This window comes from Carassius auratus, chromosome 30, assembly GCF_003368295.1.
Source record: "Carassius auratus strain Wakin chromosome 30, ASM336829v1, whole genome shotgun sequence".
In the NCBI taxonomy this organism is placed as follows: domain Eukaryota; kingdom Metazoa; phylum Chordata; class Actinopteri; order Cypriniformes; family Cyprinidae; genus Carassius; species Carassius auratus.
In genome coordinates, this window is record NC_039272.1 from 15,618,690 (window position 1) to 15,637,148 (window position 18,459).

General features: G+C 36.5%; 2 protein-coding genes and 1 long non-coding RNA gene across 8 annotated transcripts in view; 2 read left to right on the plus strand and 1 right to left on the minus strand.

Annotated features, from left to right (window-relative positions):
* The first annotated feature begins 239 nt into the window (after positions 1-239).
* LOC113049388 (uncharacterized) lies at positions 240-4,526 on the plus strand. The gene is made up of 3 exons (XR_003276603.1): positions 240-544; positions 618-732; positions 2,927-4,526. It is a non-coding gene; the product is annotated as an uncharacterized LOC113049388 (long non-coding RNA).
* A 709-nt stretch (positions 4,527-5,235) lies between these two features.
* On the plus strand, positions 5,236-10,253 carry LOC113049387 (prostaglandin E synthase-like). Its single transcript, XM_026211689.1, has 3 exons — positions 5,236-5,452; positions 5,726-5,808; positions 9,155-10,253. Exons 1-3 carry the CDS (start codon positions 5,345-5,347, stop codon positions 9,402-9,404), a joined length of 441 nt encoding a protein of 146 aa, XP_026067474.1. The 5' UTR covers positions 5,236-5,344; the 3' UTR covers positions 9,405-10,253.
* A 3,484-nt stretch (positions 10,254-13,737) lies between these two features.
* garnl3 (GTPase activating Rap/RanGAP domain like 3) overlaps positions 13,738-18,459 on the minus strand; it is a 55,379-nt gene continuing 50,657 nt past the window's right edge. For 5 of the 6 annotated variants that reach the window (XM_026211692.1, XM_026211690.1, XM_026211693.1 and 2 more), the window contains 3 exons: positions 17,967-18,185; positions 17,309-17,426; positions 15,540-16,453 (listed from right to left, as the gene is read on the minus strand). In XM_026211692.1, the coding sequence (XP_026067477.1) occupies positions 16,303-16,453; positions 17,309-17,426; positions 17,967-18,185 (488 nt within the window). In that variant the 3' untranslated portion in view covers positions 15,540-16,302. Of the gene's footprint in view, positions 15,468-15,539; positions 16,454-17,308; positions 17,427-17,966; positions 18,186-18,459 lie in introns of those variants that run through there. The other variant, XM_026211695.1, reaches the window with a different exon arrangement.

The window sequence follows — 18,459 nt, forward strand, 5'->3', positions numbered from 1 at the left end:
GCTTTTTATCTTATTATTATTTTCTCTGTTTTTTTATTTATTTTACATTTAGCAGATGCTTTTATTCAAAGTGACTTACAGTGCATTAAGGCTATACATAGTTTTTTTTTTTTTTGAACCAGTATGTGTTCCCTGTGATTCAAACCCATAACCTTTTGCTCTGCTAACGCAATGCTCTACCACTGAGCCACAGGAACATGTTTAATGCTTCTTATTCTCTGCATTGTTTTAAAACAAAACATAGCGTGGTGCTCAAGATGAGCTATTTCCATGGGTCCATCACTTGTGGATAAAAACTGCATCTTTAAATTTTCAAGGATCCATATTTAGCTCCCAGAGACACAGGCGTTCTTTAAGCATGCTGAGGAATAGCTACTCAATGTTAGGTGTATGCTCCGAGCTCTGTTCATCTTGTTCATCTTAATCACCACACCCCTCGTGCCCCCAACCCCCCACCCTTCATCTCCATTCTCCCTTTGTCCTCAGACAGCCCATGGAATATTGCTTCCATCAGCTGCCCTGTATAAACCAAATAATCTGACAGGTAAGGTGAATATTTATATGACAGAGCATACTATCAATGCTGATGTCATTGTAAGTCCTCTTTCTATCTGCAGGCTGAAGAAAGGAGAGCGCGGGAGGAGGAGGAGAGAAGGATGCAGAGAGCTGCAGACCATGCATCTGAGCGCCTGTCTTGTCTGCTGGAAAAAGGATTGTAATTTTCTTCCCAAAGTGAGTCGTCATTCCTCTCTTTTTGCACAATTGCAGCATCTGGCTTTCATTATCTAGAGGACCATTTCTGGAAGTCAACATGATTTGTGTATCACATAGACAATAACGTCTTGCTGGCTTGGTCTACTGTGTCTAAACATTAGCATATGTGGTACTAGCTGGGCTAAAGAAACATCTGGACGCTCTTTTGTTTAACACAATAGATAAATATTGCATTCCTGAGACCAAATGATCAGGTTATTGTTAGTAAACTGTGTTTATATTAGCTGATACTACCATGGGAATAAATTAACATCCCTGGTTTATAAAATGTCAGTTTATAACTTATTGAATTCCTTGATATGATATTCATGATAACTGTAACATTACTGTACACAGAGCTGCAAAACCAGTATTTCCACTGTCAACATTGCAGTATCTATCTATCTATCTTAGAAGGTTTAGAAAAGCCATATATATGGTGAAAATCTTCACTATTTATGCACATTATGCAAAGATTTTGTTTCTTGTACACCCCCACTTTGTCGTGCTGTTTTTTAGAGTTTCATATTTTGAAGTGTATTGAAATGGGCTTTTTAATTTAAAATACCCCAATATTTTTTTCCCATATAATTCCTAATAAAAAATATTGTCGTTGCCAACTAGTAAATCACCAAAACTCAAATACTTAGATGTCTCTATTAAGGTGATTCCCTTCAGTAATGTCAAACACAAAGGCAGCTAGCAAGAGGCATTCATGATGAGCTCAGAGCAATGTTGTCAACCAGGGCAACATCACACCATGCATGAGGTGATAACCTTATGGCTGTGAAATGAATTTTTAATAGACCTTGTTATTAACACTTCAGTGTGTGCAGTTATCACCACTTGAGTGCTCAAAAAAAGACCTGTTAAAAATTATTCAGATAAGTTACTCTTATTATCATGTTTAAACAAAACCTGATTCTGTAATCACACTGTAATATAATAGTTTGATAGAAATAAGTATTCTTAAAATGAATGAGCAATTGCATGAGGTATTGATATTAGAGGTTGCATTAATCAATACTAAGTGTTTTATTGTTCATGCTCATTTTCACCTTATTTTTGTTTAGATTACCTTTGTGGCATCTAAAATTGTGCCATCTTTGATAACCAAAATTGCCTACTTAAATGTTTTTTCCTTTCCTTTAAAAATAAATTGTTTCGAATATAATCGACACTTTATTTAGTATACATGGGTCAAGAATATGCTAATTAGTCCCTTGATGTATCAGATTATTAATGCATCTTAAAGGGTTAGTTCACCCAAAAATGAAAATTAACCTGTGTTTTACCAGAGACAATTTATAAGAGACATGCCACTTCCTCAATCCTCAATACAACTATATAAGGAAAATCCGTAACGGCAAAGATGGCAGTTGTGTGCACATGTCCCGCCCCTCCCACTGGAAAGCCAATCATCTGCTTTTGACAGTCAAGCCAGGAAAGATTTAAGCCTATTGTCTGGTTCCACTGACGCATGTGCACAGTTGAGGTTTTGCGACAGAGGAGACGATTTGGCGAAAGCGAGTTGTGGTGTGTGCAAGATCAGATGGAATCCACATAGAAGAGGATGATAACAATGCGAAGGCACTGGACTTTTTAAAGCATTTTATATCGACCCCAAATATGTTACCTTACATTCTAAGTAAAAGACACCGACATTCTGGATAGAGATTTAAATGAAGTTGGTGTCGTGAACACTTGCGCATGCATAGTAAAAGTATAACCTGTGGGGAAAATGCCATTTTAAACCTTATTTTGGGGCAAAGTCATCAAACTTCTTCAGCGATTTTTATCATATTTTACTGCTGTTTCTGTACATGGAGTTTTCATTGACCAGTGAAAGTGCAGTTCTGACTGCATTCATTCATTCAGATAGGAGCCTGGTCTTGTTAGTCTGAAATAGCTGCCTGGAAGCATTGCCAAGATGGCAGCCGGGTGGCATGACTTGCCTAAAAGTACTTTGGTTTTACTCACCCTCGAGGCATATTTTTGTACTTTACATTCAGATCTATTTTTAGTATCATAATCAGCATCATCTGACTGAATAACTAGGAGTTCTATTTTGAGTTCTTTTAAAAGGCCATGCATGTTAATTTCAGTTGAAAGCTAATTGTTATGAAACACAGATAATGCCATCAGTTTGAATGTGTTCTGTTTCTTCCTCCAGGCTGGACGATGTACATGTTCATGGACTGAAAACACCACCGAGACTTTAGCATCAATAGCGACAATGCTCAGAGTCAAACCCAGAGAATACAGATTCACTGATCTTTGACTATGGCAAAATAGGGACTGCATTAGCTTTTGATATTCTGTATGTTCATAAAGTAATGCGAGTTCAAAGCAATCTAAAAATAGAGGTGTGGTACTGGATTTTTAAGAAAAACACTTCTATCTCCTATTCCTGTTTTTCTTGTTTCTAACCGATGCTAAGAGATTGAAATATTACTTACCCTGTTCCAATATTAGCACTACACTTACTACACTGACCTTGTGACCTTCTAGTAATTCCCTAGTAGTCTTCAGTCTAGTCCTAAACTCTTTGTGGTCTGCAATGATTTGATTCGTAGTCTTTCTGTCTTTTCTTGTCTCAATGCATGCCTCTCAGTTTTCATCTTGTACTCCACCTTATTATTAATTGTCACTACCTCCAGGCGAGGGCTTGAACAAAGCATTTATACAGAATGCCTACTAATACATAGTTGCTTTCTCATGCTCTTTTCTTTCCATATAGCTCTTTTCACACAGACATGCTCACAGTTTGCCATCCAAACGTATAACCTGCTGTTAAGCCAGTGCTTGAATAAGTAACTGCCTCTACACTGCAGACGTGTTTCGGAGTGTACCTTTTAAAAGGTGATGTCATATAGGGAGATGTCTTCTGTTCAAGACAGCCATTAGCATCTGACCACATTTTGGATATAACATACAGAAATGGGTTGTGCCATTTGCACACAGTTGATTGATATGTGGAGAGGGTCACGTAGCTCAGGAAGAGGCCAGACATCAATGGACATGTCACATTTGCCAGAGGTCACTCAGCAGGACTACCACAGACTCTCAGGCCTCCACTATACTTCTTCTTTCTCGGATGCGGAGGACTGTTGTGAAATCACAAGTACAAGCACGTCTTCCTCCTCGGACTACATCGGAATAGACTGTTGACACTTGTTGTGGTTTCAGACTTTTGTGGGTTACTCACATCTAGTGCCAAATATTGCCATTCTTTTTTTGTTGCTCCTTCAAAATGTGACAGTGTGACAGGGAAATCTGCTTAGCCTGCCCAAATTAAACTAATGAGGTCTTTTGTCTTGACTGTGAAAGGGGTTCTGCTCTCATCCACAATGTTCCATAATTCAGTTCCTGCTCAACTTGAGCAACAATCCCATTATTGTCAGGGAAAGCAATGCGTCTGTTACAACATATATGAATGCTGAAATTGGAACTTCATTGATCTAGAATCACTTTTTCTTTTATCATTCTGGAATGTACATTCTACAAATAAAGCTTAATGGTTTCATCTGGGAGGAACAAAAACCTTCCAAATGAATAATGAAACTGTTGATTTAGGCCTACTATATCTCAAAAAAATTTATATTGGCTCCTGAGAGTTTTTCCTATTGATCTATTTATCCTAGACAATGTTTTAAAGATATGATTATGCATATTGATAAAGCCATTATAGAGTCTTATCAAAGGGGTTTAACAGTAATTAATTGCTTGCTGCGTTGCTGTATTTAAAGTGATAGTTCATCCAAAAATTAAATAACTGGAATAATTCACTCATCGTCATGTTCCAAATGACTGTAAAATTATGTTTTTTATTCTACTATGCTACTTTTCCAATGATTTCCTTAACAATGAAGTAACAGATTGGCATTTTGTGGCTTTTCTTAGAAAGTACTAATTGTTAGCCATTTTAACTTAAAGACACTGTTCTGTTAAAATGTTTTACATTAGCCAACTTTTGATTGAAGTCCCAAAGCTCTCAGACATAGGCCTTCAAAGGGATTAAAAATGTGTTGTTGTTTTTTTAAATTATGATTTCTTCAATAATATTTTTTTCTACAATGTTTTTTAAAATTACTAATATCTATTACAAATTATTAATAGCTTATAGCTAAAGCCTACCATATATTTTCCAGCATAAACAGTGAGACTCCAGAATAACCAAAACATAAAAACTATTAGACGTAATTCATTCTGCTGTTCAAAATTGTATTCCAATTGAATACCAAATTTAGAAGAAGTTCTGCTATTAAAGTGAATGTAGAAGAAGTTCTGGTATTAAAGTGAATGTAGAAGAAGTTCTGCTATTAAAGTGAATGTAGAAGACGTTCTGCTATTAAAGTGAATTTAGGCAAGACTGGAGTCTTCCAGTTGTCTTACTCTATATGGGACAGTGTGTCACGGGCAGGGAAAAAAAACTGAAGTATGCACTTCAGTGCAAGTTTCTTGCAGGTAGAGGTTGGGCTAAACGGTCTGGGGTTCGCATATAAATCCTTGCTCCAAAGACGACTTCATCATAGCGTAAACAGACACACACACACACAGAGAGAGAGAGTCTCGGTCTGTCGAAGTCAAGATGCTCGGGAGCGATGTAATGTTGTGCTTCATCTTCTACAGCACGCTTCTAATCTTAAAGATGTACATAATTGCCATCATCACGGGCCAAGTGAGACTTCGGAAAAAGGTAAGTTGTGGAACTTTTTATTCATAGCCAGGCTACTTATTAAATAGATTTCATGCTACTGCATCAAACACACTGACGCCAGAGAACTGCTTCGAGTGCCTTATTTATAAAGGAATAGTTTCGAGCTTGTGGAGTGTTTTGTTTTGAATAGAAGTCTGCATACTGCAGCTGTTTGGATTAACTTCAGAAATAAAAGTAGGTCAGAGATGTGTTTTTATAGAATGACGTGACTTCCAGATGTTTGTGCGCTAAACAGATACATGTATTTGACAGGCGTTTGCTAATCCAGAGGACGCCGATAGACACGGAGGTGTGCAGTTCTGCCGAACTGATCCATATGTGGAACGCTGCAGGAGGTAAGCGCAAAACCACACACTTTTGATTTTATTCTCTAATGCAACTAATTTGATCAAAACATTGGTATAAACAGCCCCACAAACTTTGATATAGGCTAAAAAAATTTTTTTTAACAAATGCCTTTTTTTTTTTTTTTTTTTTTTTTTTTTACCATGTTACTAGTATGTCACTATAAATAAATCTACATCAGCAATATAAATGGAAACGCTTTACGGACAATAACAGTAACAGAATAACATAAAACAATGTTAAATTTAATACATTACATTTAACCTTGGCTTTCAACACTATAATATAAGTTATAACACTTTATATATATATATATATATATATATATATATATATATATATATATATATATATATATATATATATATATATATATATATATATATATATATATATGTTACATTTGAATGTTACCTACCTAGCATATGTATTAGTTTTGGTACACTGTCACTGTAAATTTGTACAGTGAATTACTGGCATTTTTTATAAATATAAAAAAATGTTCCATTTAGACGTTTTCCATTTATCTTCAAAAACTTGTTTTCATTTTCTATTATTGGGAAAGTCTGTTTTTAAGTTTCACGTCTGTGTCAAAGTTAACAGGTCTACGGTAGGCAGCATGATTAATCCACAACAGATAGCTAAGATATCTTTATTTGTCCATTTTTATTATTTTTTTATCAAAAGTAAAATAGGTATGCAGTATCCATGCCAGTTAGCACGAATGTGTTTCCACAGTAGACTTTGCTACCTGTACCTGTATTGGTGTATGTGGGAGCATGAGAGAAAGTGAGACGATGTATATGAAACTACATACTTTAAAACAATCATAGACTTGGTGGCATGTAGGGAAACATTCATTACTTTAAGCAGCAGGGTGCTGCATGTTTTTGTTTGGCGGGTTTCTAACTTATCTTTAGGAAACTTGCCTGCTCTGCCCAGTCACAGCCCACTCCGTCTGCACAATATGAAAACAATGAAGTTGTTATTACAGTAGACTGCTCTTAAATGACTGAATTTATATAGTGGCAATGGAAATTCATGTTTTCTGTAAATTAATCAAAGGTATTCACTGATGTGATCTTGAGAACCGGAGAAGGGTAGCTTGTGGCTGCCAGATTGGTAAGCTACGGCATGCTAGCAGAAGCAAGTCCTGACAAGACCATTATTTTACCTTAATTGCTATGCATTCACAAAGGTATTTCACTAAAACCCTGTGGTTAACAAATACCTACATGTGAACAGAAACAGCAAGACAGCGTTAAATAGAACTAATGCTTAAAAGTTCTTGTTTGGATCAACTTTACGTTGACATGTCAACAAAACAGACACTTACAGAAGGAAAAAAAATAAATATAAAAGACATTTCAAAGATCATTATCTTATATTATAATAAATCACCATGATCTTTATTATTATTATGTTTTATTAAAATAATTATTAATATTATTAAGCTGCCAAGTGTGTGTGGTCACAGTGGTGCATATAATCTATTTTTTTTTTTTAAATCTCTTTAAGCCTGTTGGGACAGTCATATTTTATATCAGGACCTAAAGCTAGAACATTTTCGAATGAAAGTTTTAATTAACACATAAGTGAAAGTTATTTCCTCTTTGAAAATTGAATCTCAGCAAGAGATTTCTTTTAATGGAAAATCCTTGGTTGGGATAAAGAGATGAGGAAGAATCTGTGAAATGCAGACCAAGCATTGCTACGTAGCTGTAAGTGTTGAGTTAATAGAGGGAAATTTCACCATAATGTGGTGATATGAATGTCAGCATAGTATGATTAATTTCTTTTAAGTGGTACAGGAATTACTTACAACTTCCTATTGCTGTGATTTGTTCATGGGACAGCCACTGATGCACTGTGAGAGTGATTCAGAGGGAAAGTAAATTTACATTGCAAGATCGTGTGATGTTGGCAACGTTTACTGTCCAGGCATGCTTCCCTTAGACAGAGCCAGACAGTTTACAGCCAAAGTCTTGATCAAAGCCAGATGTTGAGTGTACATTCCTCAGCTCCTTGGTTCTGAGAAAACCAGTTTTCCATATGTATTTCCACAGTCTGGAACATTCAAAATAATTCAAAGGACTATTAGATCAAATACAGTTTGAAGAGTATAACATTACCTAGAAATAGTCAAAAGAAAGGCTCAAAGTGGAAATAAGTGAAGGATTTACATTTACATTTAGCAATTTTGCAGACGCTTTTGTCCAAAGCAACTTACAATTGGGGACTACATGAAGCGAATCTTATTAAAAGAGGCAAACAGACACAGGAAGTGCTCATAAATACCAAGTTTCAAGCATTCGTTCAAATAAGTACAAGCTAGAAAGGGAAGGAATAAATAAAGAGAAAGAAACGTTTTTTTTTTTTTATGTTTTGGATGAAGTCAAGTAACATTAAGAGTTTTCAGCTGTCGCTTGAAATTTGTCAGGGAAACAGCATTCCAGATAGGGTTGGGAAGATCAATCCACCGGCCAGAAATGGACAACAAGAATGTTCTGGAATGTGTTTTTGAGCCTCTCCGTGATGGTACCACGAGGCGTCGCTCACTAGCGGATCTCTGACTTCTGGAGGGGATGTAGATTCGTAATAGTGAGTGGAAGTATGAATGATTCAGAATTCAACGGCACGACTGCTCTTCAACCAGCCCAAAAGAGCCCATGTGCAGTCGTGCCATTGAATTCTGAATCATTCATAGAGATTTGATCGTGCTTGATGGAAGTATAGCCAGAAGAGCATTGCAGTAATCCAGCCTAGAAATGACAAGAGCCTGGACAAGAAGTTGTGCAGCATGCTCTGTTAGAAAGGGCCTGATCTTTCTGATGTTGTGCAATGCAAACCTGCAAGATCGAGCAGTCTTTGCAATGTGGTCTTTGAAGGTCAGCTGGTCATCAAAGGTTATACCAAGATTTCTGACCGAAGTTGATGGGGTGATTGTAGAAGAACCAAGCTGGATGATGACATCACGCTGTAGAGTTGGAATGGCAGGGAAAACAAGAAGATCAAACTTTGCCAGGTTGATCTGTATGATCCTGTATGATGGGTCCCAGTGATGTAGAGTATATGGAGAAGAGGATTTGGTCAAAACTGGAAAAGTACTTACCACGAGCTATGACTAAGCAATCATGATCATGTTATGTCAAACTGCATCATCATTCATAAATGGTACCAAAACTGTTTATTTGCTAAACATTACCAAATACACATCCTATTTGTTTTCAATAGCTCTCAGCAGTTTTCCCTCTCTTTCATCTCCACTATCCCATACATTTTTAATTGTGGTTTACCTGCATTCATTTTTGTACTGTGTGTTTTTCTTTCTTCCAGAGCACACGTCAATGACATGGAAAACATTTTTCCCTTTTTATTTCTTGGAGCCGTCTACTCCATGACAGCCCCCTCGTATGCAGTTGCACGAATTCATTTTCTGATCTTTTTCCTGGGTCGAGTTCTCCACACCATTGCATACCTGTTTGCACTTAAAGCACCAACACGTTCATTTGCCTATGTCATCGCTCAGGTGCCTTGCGTTTCAATGGCAATACAGATACTCATGGAAGTCGCCTCATTTGCATGACCATCTCAATAATGGACTTCTGTGATTGGTCAAGACTCATGATTACAACTGTGATGCAGAATGCTGCTTTATGGACTTGTAGCATCTCAACAGTAACGGAATTCACATTTCACTTTAACATTAGACTTAATGATTTATGACTGACAATTAATAACAACTCTGTTCTTAAATCCAAACATTCAATGCTGTCTTTTTAGGACTGGACACTACAGTTTGTATCGAGTTTTACTACGTGTATTGTCATTTTAGTATTCAAATGAAGGTTATTTAATGTGATTTATTTTCACAAACAGGTTTGCATATACTCAGAATATTTATATATTTGATACAACAACTCCTTGAATAGACATTGAGTCTGTTACTTACAAGATTTTTGGTTCAGTGACCACCAGCTTTTCAATTTCATACGGCAAAGCTTACATAAGCAATATTTGCTGAGGTCAGTTCAGAACCCACGTGACAGTTCCACAGTAACTTTCCATACTTGTAAAAATTCCTCTGTTATAAGACCATAAGCCCTGCAGAGCCCAGGCTTTTCAAATTTATTGTAGCGTTCAGTATACACCGTTGCACAAACACTGTCCCTCCTCTTTGTCCACCAGGCTTTGGGTTAACAGCATTTCAAGAACAGCCGGGTGCTTTCACTTTGGTTTTTATCCTCAAGAATGCTCTGTTTGGTATAATGTTATGGTTGTGGTAATTCACCACACAGTGCTTTTGTTATATACATTTGAAATATTTTCTGTTTTCAAAGTGTAACTTATTTGAATTTTTATATAACTTGTGAAGTGATGTTAATGCTTCTAAAGAGATCATGAGAAAATAATAGTTTTTGTATTAAAGGAGTAATGAAAGATTGTGTGTTTTCATGGGTTATTGTGATACTTTATTGATTCAGATCAAGAAATGAGAGACTGCATGTTAAAACCAACTAAGAGAAAAAGAAACAAAAAAGAAATAAAAGGACATTAGAACATGGTAGGCCCCATTGTTACTTAATACAAAAAGAAAAGGAAAAAGACTGACAGGAAAAGATGGGTTTAAAAACTTTGTGAGAAAGGCATGTTTTTGTTTCATCATAAAACTAAAATAAACCAAACCTTCAGAACTATCACCGATACCACAAATGTCCTGTCTCAATCTTTAATTGGTTTGATAAAATATCCACTGCCACCAATGGTGGAAGTAAATCAGGATAAATATGTGAAAGGGCAGCAAAAAAAAATCTTGCTGGAAAACGTGAAGGAAAGTGGGCGTTTGGATTTACTTGTGAACCTACAATGATATCGTCATCTGAAACATGCCCTTTCTTGTCATAAATGTCTGAATACATACCTGTGTGCTCAGAGAATAAATCTACAGAATTGTTAATAAGAAAGCCTTCAACAAAAATACTGTGATAAACGGTGTCATATCCTGTTACAAAAAGAGCTTGTCAGTGGGGCAGTATCCTTAAAGAAATAGTTCACCCAAAAATGAAAATGTGTTGTTTATCTGCTAACCCCCAGGGCATCCAAGATGTAGGTGACTTTGTTTCTTCAGTAGAACACAAACTGAGATTTTTAGCTGAAACCGTTGTAGTTTGTTAGTCTTATAATATGTGTATGGGAATCACGGCCAGAAAAAACAAAACAAAAAAAAACACACAAACCAAATTACATTATAAGAGTGATAGACTGTAACAGATTCAGTTTAAAATCTTAGTTTTTGTTCTACTAAAGAAACAAAGTCACCTACATCTTGGATGCCCTGGGGGTAAGCAGATAAACATCACATTTTCATTTTTGGGTGAACTATCCCTTTAAGGCTCTCAACAGCATACAACTGAGAACCATATGTGGCTTGGCTATGGCACATCATGGAATATGTTAACCTTTGGCTTTTATTTAGAATTTAGTTTATCTGCTTACCCCCAGGGCATTCAAGATGTCGGGGACTTTGTTTCTTGAGTAGAGCACAAACTGAGATTTTTTGCTGAAACCACTGTAGCACAAACTGAGATTTTTTTTTGTTATGGCACATCATGAAATATGTTAACCTTTGGCTTTGATTTAGAAAAACACATATAATCTGTTATAGTCTTGTGTGGCAGGTTAGTGGCAGTCCACATCTCAACCCATTCAGCAATGCTATTAGTTGCTTTGTGTCTCCTCTTATTCTTATTGGTGGATTACTGTTTTCTGCCAACTGACAACCCAGTGTGCCGAAATAAAATTTGGTAAACTGGCAGTGGGCAGGTTTCACAAACCAAAACAGAGACCGACATTCTGGCTCGGAACGCACAATTTCAAAGGAGAATAAGTGACTGTATCATTGTTTTTCAGATAAACAAGCATGTTAACTTAGCATGTTTCTTAAATATCTGCAAACATTTTATGTTATTTTTATGCTATAGTAGAATAAAAAACTATCTTATGTTTATTTACTTACCCCTAGGGCATCCAAGATGTAGGTGAGTTTGTTTCTTCAGTAAAGCACAAACTGAGATTTTCAGTCTTATAATGGAGGTTAATGGGAATCACGGCTAAAACACAAAGAATGATAGATGATGCATCCTCCTATGTGCGTTCTCAGCAGCTGAAGCATGAGGAGTCTTCTTCTTCTTGCTTTATGGTGGATCACAGACTTATAAGTGCATTACCGCCACCTATGGTCAGTGTTGTGGGTAACGCGTTACTAAGTAACGCGTTAGAGTACTCTAATTACTTTTTTCCTGAAATGTGTAACTTAACGCGTTAGTTTCGTGCAGAAGTAATCAGTAACTTCGTTATTTTTTTTAAAAAGTAATCCGTTATTTTAAGGAAAGGAAAATCCCGACTGCAGCCTGCTTTTTGTCAGACAGTAGGCGTAGGTCTACTGTGCCACCTGCGGATGTATCAGCGGAGCCGAAGCTCTGTGATCGTAAAGTCAATGGCTGTGATGCGTCTGTGCCCTGCGCCTGACCCTGTGTATGTGTGTGGGTTTTTTTTTTTTTTTTTTTTTTCGAACTCCCGTCTAGATGGCAGAGAGGACAGCGTTTGGTTTATGGAAGTACGCACATTATTTTCAATTTGTCAACGAAAAAGAAAAGAACATAACGGTAAAATGCACACTCTGTGAGTGACACTTTAATAATAATTAGTTCGGCTATTAAGCGATTTGTCATTTGCCTGTGTGGCAGTGAAGGATTTAATTCGGTCGGTTTGTTATCATTTTTGTTTGACAGGCAGATGTTAATTTCTGTTAGATCGTTGGCTGGCTGGTTGTTCATCATTTCTAAATGGATTTAAATCTGCAAGCCTGTTTAAGGTTGTGTTTACAAGTAAGCATACTTGTACTTTGATAACTGCATTATTTAAAGTCAAAGAAAAATCAGGAGTTATCTTGTGGTGCTCATTATATACAGTAGCCTAGGCTACCCGGGCTGGGTAGGTGCGAGTTTTGATTAATAATATGTTCTGTGATAATAAATAAATAAAACGCCATGTGGAATAGCCGTTTGCTGACTGTCTTTCCTGTTATTGTTATCCTGCAGTGTTAATTTAGTCGGATGACTGACGTTATTCATTGTCGGAAGTCACGACTTTTAGGTGCATTTAAAGGGGCCGGGGGCTGTGTCTGTCATGTGTCGTGTGTGAGCCGCTGCGAACTGCTTTTAATTTTTGGTAACGCATGAGTACTCTAACGCGTTACTTTTATGAATAGGTAACGCTGTATCATAACTGATTACTTTTAACTGATGGTAACGTTGTAACCTAACTAACTACTTTCCAAAGTAACTATACCCAACACTGCCTATGGTTAATGGGAAACACGGCTAAAACACAAAGAATGATAGATGATGCGTCCTCCTATGTGCGTTCTCAGCAGCAGGAGCATGAGGAGTCTTCTTCTTCTTGCTTTATGGTGGATCGCAGACTTATAAGTGCATTACCACCACCTATCTCTCAACTGGACCATTGACACTCCCAGTTGAGATTGTAGATAGAGTGCAGTACACATGCAAACCGCTAGGAAGCAGTGTCCACGGGCATGTTGCTTGTGTAACCTGCAGATCACAGCAAAAGCTGAAGAAGCAGCTTGTCAGTGAAGCATCAGCCAGACTGCGGCAAATAAATATCAAAGAACAGATCATTTATTTAAAACTACAAAAAAGAGACGACAACGGAAGATGATGCAGAAGATGGCATTCTTTCAGTCTCCGCAAGAATAGTACCATGATAGAACAAATGTTTGTCACGGACAACAAAGCCGAATGCTACAGTTTATAATAAATGATTAGACACTTGGTCTTTGCTTTGTTTTATTTTGTAACATTAAAATATTATTAATGTGCAAAACACACACACAAAGCTCAAATACACACGGAGGGAGGGGTACTATAAAGGTATATCAGTAGCTTATTGATTAAATTGCTGAATGAGCTGAACAGTTTGATTCAACAACACTACCACCTAGAGGTCATTATAAAACATCGATGGCCTCTCATGTTGACAGCAGTTTGCTGACTCTGCAGACTCCTGTTTGCTGTCTCGGAGAAACCCTTCAACATTGGGAGACCACATAACATAACATAATTATAGATGTCAATATATGTTATTAATAATCAAGCATGTGAGTAGTCTACTCGCACTCGTTAAAACACAAACTACATGTTTAAATTTCATTAATATTTATTTCATATCGATGAACAGTAACTACAGCAGTGTGCTACAGAACTTTTTCAAATAAATGCCATAATAATAATAGTAATATTTTTGAGGCCACATCCGAAACACTAACATTTACAAGTAATACTCTGCATTAAAAACAATTACAATACAATATTTTAAGACACTTGGTGTTTTTTTTTTTTTATTCATTTTTGTTTAATTTCTGATATCACAGAATTTCTGCAACAGTCTAAACAGTTAATATCGATATAGATACAAAAGCACTGTGAAAACAGTTAGGGGAGTGAACAGAAGGAGGGGGAAGACAACGGACAATATGCCATAGAAAAAAACTAAACAAAAAATGAAATATATTTTTCATCAGTCTCTGGCTCACCTATTCCCTTCAAAGACAACAAAATTGCAAATAAATGCTATGTGAAACTCTTCATTTACAAAAATATTCCCAAGTTCTCCCTTTACAGTCCAGTCTGCTACTAGTGTTAAATAGTTCACATTCAGATGGAGAAAGGTTGAGAGTGGGGGTACATGCATTCAGCTAAGCAGTTTAATACTTACACCTCCTTCTGTGCTGTTCCTGAGGCTCTTGTGTTCTAGTGTCACTGTGATGACATTTTTTAAACATCTCTGAGTTTGAACTGTAAACAGCAGAATCAATATTCTTGTTCTCTTATTACACAGCAAAAACCTTTATTCGGTATTTATGTGTTGTTTTCCAGTTAAACTATCGAAAAACATCTTTAAATAATCATATTAAGAATATTCTTAAGTAAAAAAAAAAATATTTTATTATGTGTGTGTGTGTAAAATATTATGTTTATGCCTAAATCTAGAAAAAATGGGCCAAAATAAATATCGAATTATTTCTCACATAAATTCATCTCGTTTTAAGATGTTTAGATTCTACTAGAAAACAAGACAAAGATATTGGTGAAGGTTTTTTTTTTTTTTTGGCTGTATAACCCAGAGTCAGAGATGTAATCTAATTAACCCTGGCTTTAATTCCTAGAGTTTTTTTTTTTTTTTTCAATTTGTACCAAATCCATGAGAAGAGTAAATACATCCTAATTCTAAACCATTAATACATCAAATCCCTTTTGTTTAATAGTGGGTTTGAATGGAGGCATGCAGGTGATCCAGAGCCCTTTTCAAGAAGCAACAGCACTTAAATAAAGACTGCGTTTGACTGTGTGCGCTTGTAAATGAAGATGTTCATGGATCAAAGCTCATACTGTCAGCATAGTAAACAGCTGCACATTTACCAGATGTAGTGACCAAACTGTGTTCTGCATTTGTGTTTGTTTGCTTCTGCCTCATGACATATGCAATCCATGGTCAGTCTGATAGAGGGCGCTGCTTGTGGTTGACGGCTGCAGTAGAAAATGGCACTTGTGGGAGACTCCTGCCCTTTCTGCAGAGGGTTTGCATGTCAGGGTTTAAAAGCATGGTGAGGGTGAAGGCAGGTTAGACCATAACACTGATATACACAAGAAGTAAGTTTTATTTCTCCATAATACAATAGAACTAGAAAGGTATATTTATATGTTTGTACGTTTACATTTGTATGTTCATGTGCATCGGGTCCAAGATGCATATAGAGTTTCTTACAACTTTGAAATAATCACACAATGTACAAATCACAGACATACAAAACATTTAAAAACACAAAATAAGGAGTTAAAATGTCATTGTTTTTAGGAATGTCAATCGTACATTCAGGTCTTGGAGCGAAAAGTAATATTTGCCTTGACCTTAACTTGTGGCTCAATCCTTTCAAGCCATTTTTTATTTCTGTTCATATGGCTACAAGTTTGCTACAAAGCTACAAATTTGTCCGAATGCTGATGGAGAATGTGTCTCATCAATCATAGAAACGAAATCAAATCTTGACTAACTGAGTTTCTAGGGATTTTTTAACAATTTTGGTCAGTTTTTCTTTTTTCTTTAAACTGAACACTGAAATAATAGCTGAGAATCTGATTCTTTGATATACTTACATAACTTTCTTATACGGTAAACACAGGATCATACACACACATGCATACATCCACCAGGAGTAAATTTTGACATCACCACACAGTAAACTCCTTCAAGTTTAAAGCTCTGGGGATTCATTTACGCACACAGATGAGTTGGCAGACTAAGGAAAACACAACGTAACATGGTAAATAAGAATGATATAAAGTAAAAGGTAGTAGGATGTGTAAGGTGAGAGGTGCACTTTGATCCACAGACTGTGATTGTCATCACTTAAGGTCCAGAATATCCTCCTCAAAAGATGTGGAGAAGGTAAAAGGGCTGGCCGTGGGTGGGCTATCATCTCGTGGCTCCACCTCAGAGCCAGATGAGCAAAGCTGATGGACATCAGTTTCTGCATCTACAGACTCCATTCCCACTCTGATTGGAGATATCTTATAGTCAGTATACATCACTGGTATACTTGCATCTAACATGCAGAAATAACCTTTCACTTGCTAGGACTGGGCGACATATAGCTTTAAACATTATAGCTTGATATTTTCAGTCTACTTAACACACCGCTGTTTAAAAGCTTTGGTTTGTGTGTGTTTTTTCTGTTTTTAGGAAATAGCTTTTTATTGAGAAAGGATTAATTTGATAAAACAGAATAGTAAAGACATTTATAATGTAATCATAAAATTATATATTCAAATATATATCATAATAATGATTTCTGAAGGATCATTTGACACTGAAGACTGAAGTAATGATGATGAAAATTTAGCTTTGCATCACAGGAATTAAGTACATTTTAAAATATATTTTACTTTGTGATAATATTTTATTACTGTATTTTTACCTTTTGTATAAAGTGTAGGTCTATATCTTTTTTCAGTAACTGTAAAGAGCTGCAAAAGTCTTGAAATTATTAAAGCATGGACTAAATGGACTTTAGACATATATTAAATTTTATTAAATTAAATTTTTTTTGTCTATAAAAACTGTTTTTATTAGTAATGTAATATTTTAGTACATGATTTTAATGGGGAAAATTTTAATTTACAAACCATTCAACAGATTCATAAAAAAAAGAAAAACTTGACATAACTGAGTTTTCCAATTAATTGAAACGGTTTATGAAAATGACTGATAAATGAAAATGAATTGAACTTACCAACTCTGTGAATTTATCATGAATATTCAATATGTATTGCCCAGCCCTACCACCCAACCAAGACTCTCACACACACACACACACACACACACACACAGACAAAGACACACTTCACTTACTGCTCAGTGGTGCTTATCTCTGCTGTTCTCCTCTGTTCTTCCTCCTTGGTTTTCTTGCTCATTCTTCTCTGTTTCACTGAGTTACCATCAGCTTTACTGCTGGGTTCCTCAGTCAAACCTGTGACAGGTACAGAGGACAAAGACAAACTCAGACACACAAAATCATACAATACTGATCATAATTCAACATAGTAATCCGAAATTATAAAATGACATTAAATTGCACCTCCAGGAGGTGCAATAGCACTTCCAATAGTCCACTTGGCCATTCTTGCATGTGTGTGTCTGTGTATGTAGGGTGTGAAGTGTGGCAGTCTAGTAATTCGAACAGTTTATCTAATGTGTGATCAGGATGTCTCACTCTAACACTTCATCATAAAAAATATCTGTCTCATCTCAGTTTGACTGCAGAACAAGCATTATAACAGATCAAGTGTGCATGTATTGTTACAGTTTTTTTTTATCACCCACAATTGAAAGGTTAATAATAAATGGTACTGAGCTGCACCACATGGAGCTCTAATGTCCAACCCTAAAAACATGTCTCCAGCAGATCTGGCTGATTTCTTTTGGTACATTTCTTGCCAGCTTCCCGCTGTGCCGCACAAGCGTAATGATAGCTTTCGGTTCAAGAGTGCACAAACACAGAGACACTCACCCAGCAGTTCTTTCCGTGTCCGGCTGGCGATCTCTTTGATCTCCATGCGAGACAGTGAGAGGGAGGTTGTGCTTGCGATCACGGGAGTGGGGCCGATCACACTGGAGGCAGGTGCCGTGAGCACTTTATTGACCAACGGAGACTTGAGGGGCCTCTCTATGCTCCGTCCAACTAGGTTGCTCAATGGGATCTTATAGATGTGTTTTGAGGGAGCTTCGCCTTAAAGAAAGAAAGGGGTAGTTGGAAATGGGGCAAAAAAGAAGAGAGAGAAAACTAACGAGTGAGATGTTAGAATAAATTGTGTAACTGCTACAGAGTTAATGTTCTGTCTCAGTGCAGAACTGCTGCTAGGCTCATCGATATCTCATCTGCAGAGAATGATGTTAAAACACACATATCGAAATGCACTCACATGCAGAGTCACTGTTGAATCCATTATACTGTAATTAGACTAATTAGCTCTGTGAAAACAACTGTGTTGTACCTACCCACA

Excerpts from the sequence above, each read along its gene's own strand:
- LOC113049387 (XM_026211689.1), top strand. The coding sequence starts at position 5,345 with ATGCTCGGGAGCGATGTAATGTTGTGCTTCATCTTCTACAGCACGCTT. Across the intron at positions 5,453-5,725 it reads AAGTGAGACTTCGGAAAAAG|GCGTTTGCTAATCCAGAGGA; the intron begins GTAAGTTGTGGA and ends TGTATTTGACAG. Across the intron at positions 5,809-9,154 it reads TATGTGGAACGCTGCAGGAG|AGCACACGTCAATGACATGG; the intron begins GTAAGCGCAAAA and ends TCTTTCTTCCAG.